Consider the following 15,142-nt stretch of genomic DNA (forward strand, 5'->3'; position numbering starts at 1 on the left):
CTACACACTGACACTTTGCTGCCAAAGGCCTTTATTGAGTCCCTGGCGCTGCCTGGGGCTGTGTGTGGGGGGCCGGGCACGGCAGTGATCCAGGCGTGATCCTTCCCTGGCTCCGGCTCCTCCGGGGAAGATGGGAGAGCAGCCCTTACACCTGGCAGCCCTGCGTGCCGTACTCCTGGAGGAAGCTGCTGAGCTGGGCGCAGGCTGCCCGCTGGCGGGTGCTCTGGCACAGGCGCTCCGAGGGCATCTCCTCGATCCAGCTGTTCGAGTCCAGCAGGTACTGGGGGCTGCAGGGGCGAAGGGGCAGGCAGCAGGGGTCAAGAGGATGGTCAGTCGGAAGAGCCCGAGGCACCTGGCTTCTGAGTGGACAGGGGATCAGTTCCCTCGTGAGGTGTGAGGAGAGCAAGAGACCGAGGGGCCCAGAGAACTCACTCTCCATTGAGGTCATGGGTGGTCCCGTCCAGACCCATGATCAGATATTTTTTCCCAGGTTCCAAGTGAAGGCGGCAAGAGGCTCGAACCAGGAAGTTTCTGGTCTGACCAGCAGTGGCCTTGGTATCCTTGGCTGAGGGGAAAGCGTCCACAAGAGTTGTCAGAGGGGAAGAGAAGGGGTTAGACAGCACTGGGGCCAAGGGCTTTGCGCCGAGCCTCTCATTTGACCCTCACCTCTCCCAATGGGGAGGTGCGACTGCTTTCCTGTTCATGGACAAGCCCAGAACTTCTAAGAGGCTGAGGGGATTTGAGCTCAGAATGACTGAATTCTCACTATTCCAGGCGCGAAGGCCCCAAAGCCAGAGCTCAGCTCTTCTGTATCCCTCCAGCCCTGCCCACTTATCTGTCTCCTTCTTACTGAAGTGCAGGACTTGGGTGATACTGGTCTCAAAGAGGCGGAAAGCAGCTCTGCTGTCTTCTCGGAGAACCTTAACCTGGAAGCCTATGGGGGTTTAGGAGAAGGGAGGGAAGGTTAGTTAGCCCGAGGCTGAGAGGGCTGTAAGTCAGTGCAGAGCAAAAAGGCTGCCCATGGGCCTGAGAGGAGCACGCACAACCACAGAGACCCTGAGGGTGGGTCAGGGTCAGGGTCAGGGCCGGGGCCCAGGCGGGGAGACTGACCGTAGTCCACTCGGGGGAAGTAGCAGGCGAACTTCATCCTGTAACCATCCATGTCCTGCCGCCCCTGCTCCAGGGCCCGGCGCTGTCGAGGGCACTTCCCTGAAGTCAGGGGCCCAGATGAGCGAGTGCAGCCCCCAACCACGCCGTCCTCCCACCCCTGCCCCTGGGCCCTGGGTCTCACCCTCAGCACACTGGCAGACGTCACCGGAGCACAAAGTGGACAACAGTTTGCTCTTAGTTGGTGCCCCGTAAAACACAGAACATTTGTGCTCTGGAGAAAAAGCAGACCGGGGCGTTAGGGCGCAGGCCCCCCTCTCTGCTCTCCAGTCCCATGGAGCCGCAGGACTTCCCTGCCACCTATCCCAAACCTCCCGAGTGTCCCCGGTGTGCTCACCAGGGTTGTAGTAGTCATACAGGATGGCGCTGGCTGGCTGCACCAGCCCCACGGCCACGTCCTGCACAGCTCCGAAGCCCACGCACTCCCGGGACATGGGGACCTGGCATGGGCGGGGGGAGGGGGGAGACGTCAGGCACCCACCTCTGGGCCCTGCAGGCTGCTCTGATGTATTTCCTTGGCCTGTTCAGTTCCGGTTGATCTTATCATCAGTGTCCTTCACATTTTGTTACCTTCCGGCCTCCGGATTTCTAAAAACTGCTCCCCAAGGTCTCTGGTGACTTCACTGCCCACGCGGTGACCTCATCCCAGTCTCCAGAGCCCTGGGCCCCTCTGCAGAGTCTCACATCACGGACACATTCTCCATGAAACGCTCCCTAAGCTCGGGGTTAGCTTCCGGACCAGCCCTGATTCTGACCTGGTCACTTCGGACGCCCCTCTCCCTCCCTGCCAGAAGCACAGTCCCCAGCCCTGGCCCTTCCCCTCCTCTGCGCTCCCCTTTGGAGGCCTCGCCACTCCCTGGCTCTCCCCCAAACCCTTCAGACTGGCGAATCCCGAACCAAACTTTCAGCCTTACTCTTGCACTGGGATTTTTGCAGGATGTATTAAATTCTCCAAATTCCCTCTGCCTGCCCTCCAAACCCACTCACCCTCTTGACAGCCTCCCTTCACTGATACAACTGAGGCCTGCCTTATCTGCCATAACCTGACAGCAGGTGCTACCACTCCGCCCGGCCTCCGCGGCCCAGCCGTTCATGTCCAGGCCCAGACCCCTCTCTTCATGCCCACACTGGTCCAGTCCAGCCTGGTATACCGCGGGTTTCCCTCCTAAGCTGCATGGTCAGCTCCCTGACTTGAAATCCTCCTGGTTCCTCATTTTCCATTGTGTTCAACCAGACTCCTCTGCCTGGCTTCTCAAGCTGATAGGGTCTGTCCCCTCTGCACACACAGGGCAGGGAGGGTCTCCCCTGACCCACAAACACTTGGCTAATGGTATCACAGCATTAACACGCCTCTTTCACATTTTCTCCAAGACGTTACAGTAAATGTTCAAAAAAAATTTTTGAGGGCCGTCAGAGGGTTGATAACTTCGTGTTAGCCAAATAAGGCCGTGGAAAAACAAAAACAACTCGTCTAGGACCACCATCATTTTAAAAAACAGAATACACTTTAATATCAAAAACAAAACAAACACAAAAACCGGGAAGGGAGACAACAACCACAAAAAAACAAAAGCAGCCCCTCAAGTTGAATAAGTTCAGCTTTACAAAAGGCTCAGCCCCAAGCACTGGCACTGGCCCCCAAGCCATAGGGGGCTCAGCCCCTGCCCGCCGACAGGCAGCAGGGAGCCTCCCCGGCCTCTGCTCTGGCCCACGCCTGTCCTGTCTCCCTGCTCACATCACAAGTTCTCTCTAAGCGCACTAGACGCTGATACAGCTGCCTCCTGGGAAACCTCTTAACGCAAGCTCAGAAAACCCGGTGCCGTATGTGCCCCCCCTCTGTCACCCTCCTTGCTCACCGAGTCGAAGTACAGCACGACGTGGGGCCCCTCGGTCTCAAAGTGACTCACGTAACGGTCAGAGAGGGAGGTCAACTGTGGGGAAGGGGAGCTGGTCACAGGGAGGTAGCCCTGGGCCCCCCTGCACTGAGGGGGCTCAGCAGCCGGGGTGCTGCGGGGACGGGGCGGGGCTCCTGAGGGCACAGGCGCCTCTGGGTGTCTGGCCACACCTTCTCCAGGTCCGCCCGCAGGGCGTGGAATCCACTCAGGAGGGTGATGTCTGCAATGGCCATGCCCGACAGCCCCACCTTGCCATTCCGCCTGTGGAGACACATGCCCTGTCGTCCGGGTCGCCCTGTGTCGGGCTGCAGACACCCGGCCCCAGCCTTGGGCCAGCCCACAGCACCGCACTCGCCCAGTGCGGCCCCCAGAGCTCACCAGATGCACACGGTGTACTGCACCCTGGATTCCTGCTCTTCAGCCACCTTGGGGGCCTCCCTCCTGCGGCGGCTCCTCCGTCCATCGAAGAGCTGCAGGGGCGTCACGGGCTGGGAACGGGCCCCCGGCTCATCCCTGGCTGGAAGGTCCTCGTACTCATAGTCCTCGTAGTCCTCATTTGCTTCCACTGCGCGGGGACAGCACTGTGGCTCAGGCCTGGCACCGGCCCCTCAGGGACCCACGGCCTCTGACCCCGACACTCACTTGTGTACTCCACGTGGCCCACGACCGTCACTTCAATCTGAAGATCCTGGCAGGTCGTGTTCTTCATGTCCATGACATTGTAGGTATGAAGGACCTGGCTCAGCAAGGGGTCGGGGGAGGACACGGGACAGCTGGGGCCACAGACCTCTCTCCACAGCCACACCGAAGGGCACCTCCCTGGGCTAAGGGATTTGAGGCCCTCAGCCCCTTCTCATCCCCATCCCAGACCAGTCCAGAAATACGAGTGGGCCCAGGTGTTGGGTTAGACGGTGAGACAGAGTGGGGAGCGGGGACCTGGCCTGGGGATGAGCACGGTATGTGGTGCACAGAGGAGGCTGGAATGGAAAGTTCAGGAAAGGCTTCCAACCGAGGCTTGAAGGAGGAGGATGAGTTTGTCACGTGGGACAAGAAGCAGGGGAAGCACATTCAAGGCCGGGAGACCTGTGTAGACGGGTGGATCTGGCTGGCTGGGGAGGTGGGCAGGGCTGGGGTGAAAGCAGAGGAGGAGCTAGTGGGGTCATAAGGAGAGGCTCGGGATGGCGGGGGCACTAAGATGGCCCCCAGAGTGGCAGCTGGGCTCCTGCAGGGAAGGGACCCCAGGAGGAAGAAGGAGTTTGGGGCACAACCATGTGTGAGGTGCTGTGGGACACAGGGGCCCAGAGCTCAGGGGAGAGGCTTGGGCTGAGGCATCAGGTGTTCAAGCATCAGCATTGAGGGGGTGAAGGCGACGACAGGCACCCAGAGAGGGTGGAGACCAGAGTGAGAGGGACATGCCCAGGACGGAGCACAGGGAACGCCAGCCCAGGTGTCTCTTCCTCCTTCCCCAGCCGTGAGGTCTGCCGGTAGGTCTCCCACTGAACAGCCCAGCTTCACCCTGCTGGGCCCGGGCGGCCAGTGCTGCCAGCTCTCACCTTCAAGGTTCCTTTGCTGTTTCCTCCCACCTTCACATTAATCTTGCTGCCCAAGGAAAGCTTTTGGAAACAGAAAAGGGAAAGAGATGTCAGAATGGCACCCTGTTGTTCCAACTTATCTCCTCCCTAAAAACAACCCCACCTCCTCTCCCCAGCTCGCTTTTCCACAAAGTTTGACCTTCACCTGCATTATCTCACTGCCATCTCCTAAAAACCCCTGTTGGGTAGACTCTGCATGTTTCATTTTCGGATCAGAAAAATGAAGCGCAGAGGCTAGGTGACTTTCTACAGGTAGCAGAGCCAGTAAGTCTTCCCACAAAGATATCAGAAAGAGGTGCCGTGGGGATTCTGCAGGGGTGGGGGACAGGGGATGGCTTCTGATCTGGCCGAGGTAGGCGCAGGTGTCCTGGCAATCCAGGTGAGGGAATGGTTCACCTGCAGCTCCTCCTCCAGCCCCTGAACTTGGTGGTTGGTCAGCTGCAGCACGTGGGACTTGAGTCCACTGCGGCCCATGGAGTTGAGGGTCACGTTGAGCCCCTTCTCCTCGGTGGTGTGGGACGCGATCCAGTACGCAGACAGGGCGTCCAGGGCCATCACCGTGTCCTGGGGAGGATGGGCCAGGACTCAGGCACTTGGTCTCAGGACCACCCACCCCCAGAGCCCCAGGGCAGCCCCTACCTGGGTGCTGCGGAATCCGCCTTGGAAGCTGCCCTGGAGGGTGAGCCAGGATGCAGCCTGGTCGGCCAACTCGCCCTTGCCCTCCCGAAGCAGCAGGTGTAGCAGGCCGTAGGCTGTAGTTTCAATCCACAGGGCCGGGGCCTGGGGCACGGGGTCTGCAGGGCTTTGAGGAGCCAGGGTGGGTGACAGGACATTGCTCTGAGAACTGGTGACTGAGCCCCAGTACAGGTTATCTGGGAGTGAAAGGAGACCCACAGGTGAACAGGGGGAGGATGTTAGTTGCCTGGCCCTTTGACGCTCCCCCCATCAGGCTCGCCTGATTCTACCCCAGCCATCCCTGCTTATGCTCCGATTCCCTCCGGGCGTCTTCACTCATTCAGTTTCTCCCTTTGGACACACTCAGGGGTCTCAAGGTTCTCCGAGCCCCAGGCTCACTGCCAAGGCCCCCTCACCGCCAGTCTCCTGGGCCATGGCCATGAGGTTGTTGTGGGCAACATCCCGCAGGTCCTCAGGGGCCTCAGTCAGCGACAGGGCGTAGGCTGTGATGGCGGCTGCGTGGGACCCCAGGAGCCCAGAACTTACTTTTGCCCCCAAGAAGGTGTTTGCGCTTGAGATGGAGTTTTCCTAGAAGAAAGTGGGGAGGAAGGTCTGCGGCCTGGACACCTGGGTTCCTGAGGAGAAAGGGGATCAGCAAAGGGCACACACGTTGGGGGCCTTACCACTTTCTCCAACTGCTCTGAATTGTTGTCCGGGAAGACAGCCAGCCCGTGATGAAGGGCGATGACCACAAAAGCTGTGAGCGCCACAGTCTCGTCACTTCCCACTAAGCCACCCTGGTTGAAGGGGGGAGAAAAGGAGACGTCAACCAGGAGGGGGAGGGGCAGTGAGCGCCTTCCCTCCCGTGCTCCGTGGCCCAGCCTCCCAGCCCTGTACCTGCATGCCCCTGTGTATAACTGGATGGGGGTCGTGGAATGACCCATCAGCCAGCTGCTGCAAGAGCAGCCACTTGGCCGTCTCCTGCAGCTTTTCAGGTGAGCCGCCCACCTGTTCCTGGGCCAAACTCAGGATCTTCAGCACAAAGGCCGTGAGCCTAGAGGGGAGGAAGGGAGGGCTAGGAATAGGGACTGGTCCCTGTAGGGGACATGGCCCCGCTCCCCCAGGCACCTGGTTATTTACCTATCCCCCCCCCATAGTACCTACCTCTGCCCCCACCAGCCCTGGCCCCTCTCAGATACCCAGAACCTCTCTCCCAACCTCACCAGGTGCTGCTGTCCCGCTTTAACCAAGCCCCATAGGAACCATCTGGTTTTCGAAACTCCTGGATCCGCGTGTAGCCTTGGAGAGGAGAGGCAGCTGCTGAGGTGACACTGACTCTCCCGCTACTTGTGCCGAAGCCACGCTCCCCATTTCCACTGGGTAGCCCCTCCCTTCCCCACTCTAGCCACCTAGGCTGCCCATCTTCCATTAATCGCCCTCTCCTGGCCCCCATTCCTGCTTGCCGCTGCACCCAGAACCTTTCTGGATCAGATCCACTGCGTGGTCCTTCATCTCAGGGGGCAGCATGCTCCACTGCTCTGTCTTGTCCAGGTAGCGGGAAGCAGCCAGTGTTGGAGCCAAGAGGACCATGGTTTGTTCCCCGCAGCCCTGGGGAAGCCTCAGGAGGGAGGCCAAGCCTCCCGGTGACAAGGCCCCCTCAGAGCCCAAAGTGTCCAATGGATCTGAGGCTGTAAGGGAGGGAGAGGGTTAAGGATCAGAGAGCAGGTCTGGGGGCCCAGGGTCAGAGGGTCATGGAGTCATGGGATCTAACAGGGGTCCACAGGTTTCACATGAATCCAAGGGTGGCCACTGGGAAGGGATTGGAGGACACTCCCACCTGTGACTCTAACAAAGCTCCTGAAATCTCCATCAGGGATAATATTGGGATCAGAGATGCCAGGAATTTCCAAGGTCCGGCCTCGGGGGTCTGGGGAGATGAGGGAAGTTGGCAGTCTGTCCTGCTGTCCATATCCCCTGCCCCCTACAACTCCCTTAGGACACTGATGGCTGGGCGTGGGTGTCACTCACCCAGGGGGTTGAGTTCATAGACCATCTCCTCCCTGTGAATGGCCCCTTCATTCTGTCTCGGGGGAAACATAGCTGTGAGAGATCACACAGGCTACAGCCTGCCCCTCCCAGTGCAGACTCTCAGGACTTAGAGTTTGAACTTCAGGGGCCGAGTTGGATCAGAATTGTAGAAGGTGCAAACAGACCAAAGCATTGGGTTTGGGTGTTGAGCCTCTGGCCTGGCCAGCAGGGAGGGTGCCAGAGTGGGGGATAAGTCTGGGAGCCCGGGGACCTGGGTCAGGGGTGTTCCATTCACCTCAATTTGTAGGACCTTGGATACTGCGTCCCCCACAGGGAAGTCCAAAGATCCTCGAGCCACCACTTTCAGAGACACAGCAGCGGCCGCTATGGGCACCACAGAGAAGCCAACGGGCCGGGCAGAGCCCGCAGGGACCAGCACCTGCTGGGCGAGCCCTCCGCCCCCAGCCAAGCACAGCCCCTCCACTGGGGACACATGGACGCTCACCTGGGGGCAGGAAGACAGGAAGGGCCAGCCCAGTTAGGCTCCCCACCCTTCCCCTGCCCCAGGCCCACCTCCACCAACACCGTGTGCTCAGCCCCTGAGGGGCCTCACGGTCATATCTGTATCCAGGTAGTTGTAGAGGACAGGCCGCAGCTCGAGCTGCTCAAAGCGGCGGACGGAGACAGGCAGGCGGAGGTGCATGTGGAATTCACGGAACACTCGGAGCCGGGCCGGGGTGGCCACACACAAGCCTGATGGAGAGAGGGGGCACATATGAGAGGCCTGGGGGCATCCCGGCCGCGGGATCCCAGGAGTGAGGGCCAGGAGCTGCCCCAGCTCCCCCCGGCCCCCTCACCCCACCCCCGCCCGCCCCTGCACTCTGGCCTCGCAGCCCCGGCGCATGGGGTGCAGACTTCTCCAGGTCTCTGCTCCTCCTTCCTGTACTAAGAGCAAAGGACTAAGCAGGGAGCCTGGGTCAAGGGGGCACGGAAGAGGGAGGCCATAGGCCCAGGCAGGGTGACCACACCTGTGCTTTTGGACAGGCTCACGCCATGGATTTCCCACGTGGTCAGAGAGTCCGGGAGCAGCTGTCTCAATCTGCGTGGTGGGAAAGGTGAGAAGCCCTGTCACACGCTGAGCTGCCCCAGACACAGCCCAGAGACAAGGCCAGGCCCACCACACGCCCTCACTGGGAGAAGCGGTCCACTGCTTCCACTTTCCAAAGCCAGTTCTCAGGGAAGAAGCTGCGCACGGGGATGTCATCCTCATCGATCAGGTCCTCCTCCTGCAGGAGCTCCATGGCTAGGGAGCACAGTGGAGGGCGATGAGGAGGGGGCCGCTCTGCCCCTCCAGGTGCCCCTGCCAGCCCCCCGGCCCCACTCAGCCCCTCACCTCGAGCAAGGCCCACCTGGCCCCTGGCCCGGGCCTTCTTGCGCAGGGCCTCAGCAAGCTGGCAGCAGGACAGGAAGGGCTCCCGGCAGGCCGGCTGCTGCACGCGGGCCACCCGCTGCTCACAGGTGCGCGCCATGGGCAGCCGTGTCAGCCCGTCCTGGCAGCAGCGCTTGGCTGTGGGGGAAGCGTACTGGCCCACTGCAGGGCCAGGTGAGGGTGGGCACAAGGAAACAAAAACGAGACACACCTCTTCGCCCAGCCTGACCTCTACATACACAAGGACTCACTCCGAGAGACTGGGAACTCGAGAGAGGCCAAAGGAGAGAGCCTCCGGCCCACCCACCGTCAACCCCAGAACTTGGATCTCTGGCCCCGACACCATATCCTGGCTCTCTCAGGAGCAGAGGAGCCAAAAGGCAGACCCGCATCCTGACCCTTGGGCCCAAGGGGAGAGCTTCACAGGCACCCACAACTCACGCTTCTCATTAATCGCCTTTTGGAAGTTCACGTTTCTCTTTTTCCGGGCCTTTCTCTCCTTGGGACATCTCAGACCTGGTGGAGAGCAGGACTGCAGCCAGGTGTGGGGTGCAGGGCCTCCCACCTCCCCTCCTTGTTCCCCTCTCCCGGCCCAGCCCTTCCCACCCCTCCTCTTCCCGTCTTACCCCCTCAGGCCCCTCCTTCTTCTTCATCTTCCCACCACCCGCTCCCCTTCCTCCTCTGTTCTCACTCTTTCTGACTGGGGTCAGTTGGTCTCCGTCAGAAAAGGCCAGACCAGCTGCCTCGAACGTCTGAAGGGCACTGTCCCCACCCCCAGGACCACAGCCAAGGTCATAGCTGTTCATAGCTTCGAAGACCTGGCGAGAAAAGGCAGAGATGTTGCAGAGACAAGAGTAGCTGTGGGCACGATTGGCCGCTCAGCTGCAGGTGAGAGGGCAGGGTACGGACAAGTACGAGAGACACAGAGAGTGGGGAGACAGAGGCCACGGGGGCCAAGGCTTCAGGGGGGGACTGGGAGGAGTCCATGAGTGAGATCGACCTGCTGGCCCAGGGCCCAGGGCTCAGGGCAGCAGGAGGGTGAGCCATGGAGGGGAGGGAGGATTAGGGAGAGGGGCTTGACAAACCTTGACCATGTCGAGGGGTTTGTGGGACTTGCCACCCACAGCATACAGAGCTGTGTCCACAGCTCCCAGGGCCACCAGGGCTGGAGAATCTGTTTGCAGGTTGAGCTTTACAGTGTCCCCAGGACGATACTCCTTGCTACCATCCACGTTCAGCTCCAGCTGGCAGAGGCAGGAGGTGGGGGGCAGAGTGGGGAGAACATCTTTCGGTCTCGTGCAACTTCAGTGTACCCCAAACTAAATCCACGCCCTGTTTGCAATCACCCTGTCTTCCTTCTCTCTTAACCCCCCTAGCATATACACACAACCTCTCTCCCGATGCCAGTTACCTTGCCCTCACAGCCCCCAGCCTGGACGTCCACTCGCAGGGAGTTGGCCACCGGGACACCCTCATGATAGTAGAAGGCCACAAAGTGGAAGGAGGGCGCCAGGTGATGGTCCACAAACACGGAGACAGAGGTCAGGTCCCTCCTGGGCTCTCGATGTACAGACACGATCTGGCCCCGGGATAGGATCTGGGGCGAGAGCAGTGTCTTCTTCACTGCACATCCTCAGCCCTGAAACCGCTACCCCACGCCAAGGGTTCTTTCCTGCCTGAGACCCTCCTGCGCCCCTGTCCTCCTCCGCAACCCAGCTCATGCACACCATGTAGTAGAAGTGAGAGAAGCTCCCACTGATGCCCACGGCTCGCAGGTTTAGGTTAAGAGTGTCCCTGACTTTAGGGGGTCGATGATCCAGCCTCTCAATGGACAGAAACCCGGATCTTCTGGACAGGGGGGCTTTCACGGTGAGCCTGCCTATGGCAGAATAGGGGGAGCCTGCAGACACCTGGAAAGAGGGGCAGGGGTGGCAGGGTCAGTGGCAAGGACCCAGGCACCCAGCTTCTCCCTCCAGCCTGGGAACCCTCTCTCCTAGCCCACCCTCTCCCTTGACGGGGAATCCTACCAAGAGCTGCACTTCTGAGGTGGTCTGAGGGACAATAATGGGAACAACGACTTGGCCGCTCTCGTCTGTGTTCTGTTGAAAGTTTTTAGAAGTAGATCCAGAAGACAACGTAGCAGAAACTTTGACAGGAATGCCAGAGGCTGGGGAGCCTGACATGTCACGGACCAGGGCCTAGGTAGGTGGGAGGGGCGATGGGAAGAGCACAGTCAGTGAGACCCTGTGCCCTCCTGACCACCCCCGCCCCCTCCCCCCCACTGCTCATCCTCCCCCTTCCAGAAGAAACCTGCAGCAGGAAGGGGGCCCCAGGCACAAGGTGTCGCTTGGTTTTGCTTAGATCCAAAGAGAAGGGAGATGACACGAAACGCCAGGATGTGAGCTCTGCCTCCTCCAACTCCCCTCCTGCAAGACATAGGGCGGACAGAGGTGGAGACAGAGACCTGGGGAGACAGGAAAAGGAGAGCCCGGGGCGGGGGTTGCCACTCAAGTGTTTCCCGCCCACAAGGCTGAACTCTTCAGGGCACAAGCCGCCTCCTATCCATCTCTATGTTTGCTGAGGCCAACACAGGATGCAGCACACAGATGGTGCATAACATGCGTCTGCTGGATGGATGGATGGATGGGTGGATGGATGAATGGATGGATGGATGGATGGGTGGATGGATGGGTGGATGGATGGATGGATGGATGGATGGGTGGATGGATGGGTGGATGGATGGGTGGATGGATGGATGGATGGAGGGATGGATGGATGGATGGAGGGATGGATGGGTGGATGGATGGATGGATGGGTGGATGGAGGGATGGATGGGTGGATGGGAGGATGGATGGATGGATGGATGGATGGGTGGATGGATGGATGGATGGATGGGTGGATGGGTGGATGGATGGATGGATGGATGGATGGATGGATGGATGGATGGGTGGATGGATGGATGGATGGATGGGTGGATGGATGGGTGGATGATGGATGGATGATGGATGGATGATGGATGGATGGTTGGATGATGGATGGATGGATGGTTGGATGGTGGATGGATGGAGGGATGGATGGGTGGATGGATGGGTGGATGATGGATGGATGATGGATGGATGGATGGTTGGATGATGGATGGATGGATGGTTGGATGGTGGATGGATGGAGGGATGGATGGGTGGATGGATGGATGGATGATGGATGGATGGGTGGTTGGGTGGATAGATGGATGGGTGAAAAAAAATACATTGAGACGGGGGAAGCTCCCCCTTCCCCAGAAACCACCCAGAAATCAGTTGTAGAGAGATAGTCTCCTAGGTCTTTCCTGGCTTTGGGTCTCAGATGAAGGGAAGAAGGGTGGTGTTGGTGCTGGAGAACAGAGGGTCAGCTCAGAGGTCAGAGGTGAGGGTCTGGGGTTATAATCAGGGGAAGCCACTCACCTGGAGACTCAATGATCGCTGCTGCAACATAGAGGTGCAGCCCTGGGAGGTCGTTAATATTAATATTAAGCTTCTCCAGCACACCCTGAAACTCAGCCTTTGGGAGGGAAATTCGGCACTGGCCATCTACCAGCTGGGGCAAAGAAGAAGACAGGACAGGGAATGAGACTTGAATCTCCCACCTCACCTCCTCACCCTCCCTCACTCTCCTCACCTACCCCATGCACCCTCCACCCTCCTTCCTACCTTGGTCTGACTCTCCAGCCCCCGAAGGAAAGTCTTTTTACCGTCCTCACCCAGGAGCCCAAAGCGCACATATGCCACCCCCTGCACTGGCTTCCCGTAGATGTACCTGTCACCACAGAGAGATTCGGAGGAGGCTGGGCTGAGGGCTGGAGGAAATAATGGAATAGAGGGAGGAGGCCTGGGGCAAGGGAGGGAAGTGGGGCTCCACAGCACGTTCATACTGAATGGGGAGCCCTGCGAGCAGGGCCCAGCGTGAGGGACCGGAGGGGGAGTTACCTGGCCTGGATGACTACTTGGATTTCACTAAGAAAGCCAGGCGTTGTCAGGATGTAGGGCTTTTCCGGAATGATCTTCACCTCAAAGTTGGGAAGGACTGACCCAGGACAAATGGAGGGCAGGTCAGACTCTCGTGAAGGGACCCTTTAAAACTCCCCTCCCCTTTGGGCTGTGGCAGCCGCATCGCCCTGCCCCTGCCCTGCAAGCCCCCCTCCTCTCCTCCCACCCCTTATTCCTTGCAGGAAAGAGGCTGCTTATCCCTCGTGTCTCCAGTTCTCACCATATTTCTTCACCTCAAACTGGGTGCTGCTGTTGGAATCCAGGCTATCTGAGAATCGGGCTGAGATCTTCCAAGTCCCTGGCCTGAGGACAGACAAGGGAGGGACTCAGCCCACTTGTGCAGGAGGCTCACTGAGAGTCAGTGACCCAGGTCCCTAGGAAGAGGACTGCGGGGGTGAACCAGAGGCTCAGGGAGCTCAGGATTGGACCGTGTGTTGGAGGCAGACAGCTGGGGGAAGTGGGAGTTGGGGAGGTGTAGGTGGGGGCGATCTGCAGGAGTGGGGAGCTCACTCTGAGATGTCTGGGATCACAAAGTCATCCTGGAAGATGGAGGAGGGGACATACACCTCCTTCTTCCGCACGCGGAAGCCATGAGAGTTCTGCGATGGGAGTAGAAGGGGTCACGGTCAGAGGTCAGATCAGCAGCCCTCGCCGATCAGGAAGGTCAGAGGTCAGGGACTCACCTCCACCGTGACCGTGAGGGTATCAGTGGACGGGCGCATTTTCTGATCCAGAGCAAAGATTCGGTATCGAACTGGAAATGGAGGGCGAGGAGATGAATAGGAGGCCATGGGCCAAGGGAGGGATGGGGGGTCCTGGGCCCCCCATCCCTCCCAGGAAGCGATGGGGAAGAGAACAAATATTTGCAAAGCAGCCTTTCTGCTGCTTCCTTCGGGTTTTCTCACTCAAGGGGCTGGGAAGAAGTGAAAGGTGAGGGCCCTGGGGCTGAGACTCACCCCGCTGGCCAGGGTTATAAACAGGCTGGTCAGTCTGCAGAAAGAGGTGTCCCCGGCGAGAGGAGAATAACAGGTTGACACCCTGCCTGTTTGTCTGTCTGTTTGTTAGCCATGGCGACTGGGCAACCAGCTGGACCTCGGGGGCTCTGTGGAGGAGATGGAGGCGACAGTCCTCCGCGCCTTTCAGGGAGGTCTGTCAGGAGAGGGAGCAGGAGTGGGTCAGAGACAGAGCAGAAGGAAAAAGACAGAGACTGAGATAGAAACAGGAAAGACAACTGGGGTGGGAGGAGGGGAAGGGAGAGGGACCGGTGAAAAGACAAAGATGTTTACAAGAAGACAGAGGAGAAGAGAGCGGGGAGGCGCTGGGCAGCAGCAGGAGGCAGTGGCGGCCAGTTACCGGGAGGCTGAGGAGTATGAAGTCTTTGTCTGAGCTGAGGCTGAAATCCACCTTTGGGGAGCAGAGCTCATGAACTGTGGATGGGTTTCTCAGGAACACTGATCCTCTCACTACCTGTCCCGAAGGAGCATCCTGGAGCTTCACCCCGACTGACAGGGGGACCCCTAGGTGAACCACAGAAGGAGAAAACAGGAGCAACCTGGGAAGAACAGGTGAGGGTCAGCGGCCGGCCTCCCTTCAGGCCCCTCCACCACCACCCCTGAATCAGGTCCCTCTGCGCCTCCTCTCCCCTCGCCAGCCCTGGCCCAGCTCGAGCTCTCCAGCACCCTGTGTCCAGGACCTGGGCTTCTGCAGAGACAAGGCGAAGAAGCCAGATGCCCAGATCAGCCCCCAGAGGAGCCTCATGGCTGGAGGACCCAAGAGGGATCAGACCCGTCTGTCCGCCTGCTCCTTTCTGGTAAACTTAGGGCTTGGAGCAGAGTTGACTCTGGACCTTGCCCCTCCCCTGGCCCAGCTAAGCTGGGAAACCACGTGACAACCAAGAATTGCAACTGGCCCCAGGCCCAGTATTGGGAGGGGGGCACCCTGGACACCTGGGTCTCTGAGGGAATCTGAAGAAATCATGGCCCAGAGACTCAGTCCTTGCCTGTTAACCCCTCTCATCCCAATGCCCTGGGCACCTCCACCTACTGCATGTATCTGGGCGTGTGTATGCATATAGCATATACACACGTATATAGGTGTAGGAGGGCCCCACATGGCTCAGCAAGCGGCTGGAGACACGTGGCTCCTTTGTTGGTCCCACCAAACAAGGTACTAAGAGACTTGCCTCTTACTATAACCCCCATAAAAACTGAACTACGCTGGGTTTTTGCTTTTTGTAAGCCTCTAACAGAAATTCTGTACTTTAGGAGATCAGGCACATCCTCAGCACCCCAGAGGGGGAATTGACCTCAGTGTCCCTTTTAATCTCTGAACAAT

General features: G+C 59.2%; 1 protein-coding gene across 1 annotated transcript; it reads right to left on the reverse strand.

The window, feature by feature from the left end:
- Positions 1–14: 14 nt before the first annotated feature.
- LOC309607517 (complement C4-A-like) lies at positions 15–14,625 on the reverse strand. The gene is made up of 41 exons (XM_082346133.1): positions 14,502–14,625; positions 14,162–14,360; positions 13,765–13,957; positions 13,492–13,562; positions 13,319–13,407; positions 13,029–13,111; positions 12,749–12,845; positions 12,473–12,578; positions 12,227–12,359; positions 11,097–11,212; positions 10,814–10,984; positions 10,514–10,696; positions 10,198–10,383; positions 9,872–10,030; positions 9,478–9,604; positions 9,228–9,302; positions 8,751–8,948; positions 8,549–8,660; positions 8,386–8,456; positions 7,971–8,110; positions 7,653–7,862; positions 7,358–7,409; positions 7,167–7,256; positions 6,808–7,017; positions 6,553–6,628; positions 6,227–6,383; positions 6,013–6,126; positions 5,746–5,917; positions 5,294–5,526; positions 5,051–5,218; positions 4,616–4,675; positions 3,705–3,798; positions 3,441–3,627; positions 3,233–3,323; positions 3,024–3,098; positions 1,505–1,607; positions 1,292–1,381; positions 1,111–1,209; positions 851–934; positions 433–565; positions 15–287 (listed from the first exon to the last, which is right to left on the reverse strand). The coding sequence occupies exons 1-41, from the start codon at positions 14,564–14,566 to the stop codon at positions 146–148; spliced, it is 5,214 nt and encodes a 1,737-aa protein (XP_082202259.1). The 5' UTR covers positions 14,567–14,625; the 3' UTR covers positions 15–145.
- Positions 14,626–15,142: the final 517 nt, after the last annotated feature.

Source organism: Balaenoptera borealis, assembly GCF_965194805.1.
Source record: "Balaenoptera borealis genome assembly, chromosome: 12".
In the NCBI taxonomy this organism is placed as follows: domain Eukaryota; kingdom Metazoa; phylum Chordata; class Mammalia; order Artiodactyla; family Balaenopteridae; genus Balaenoptera; species Balaenoptera borealis.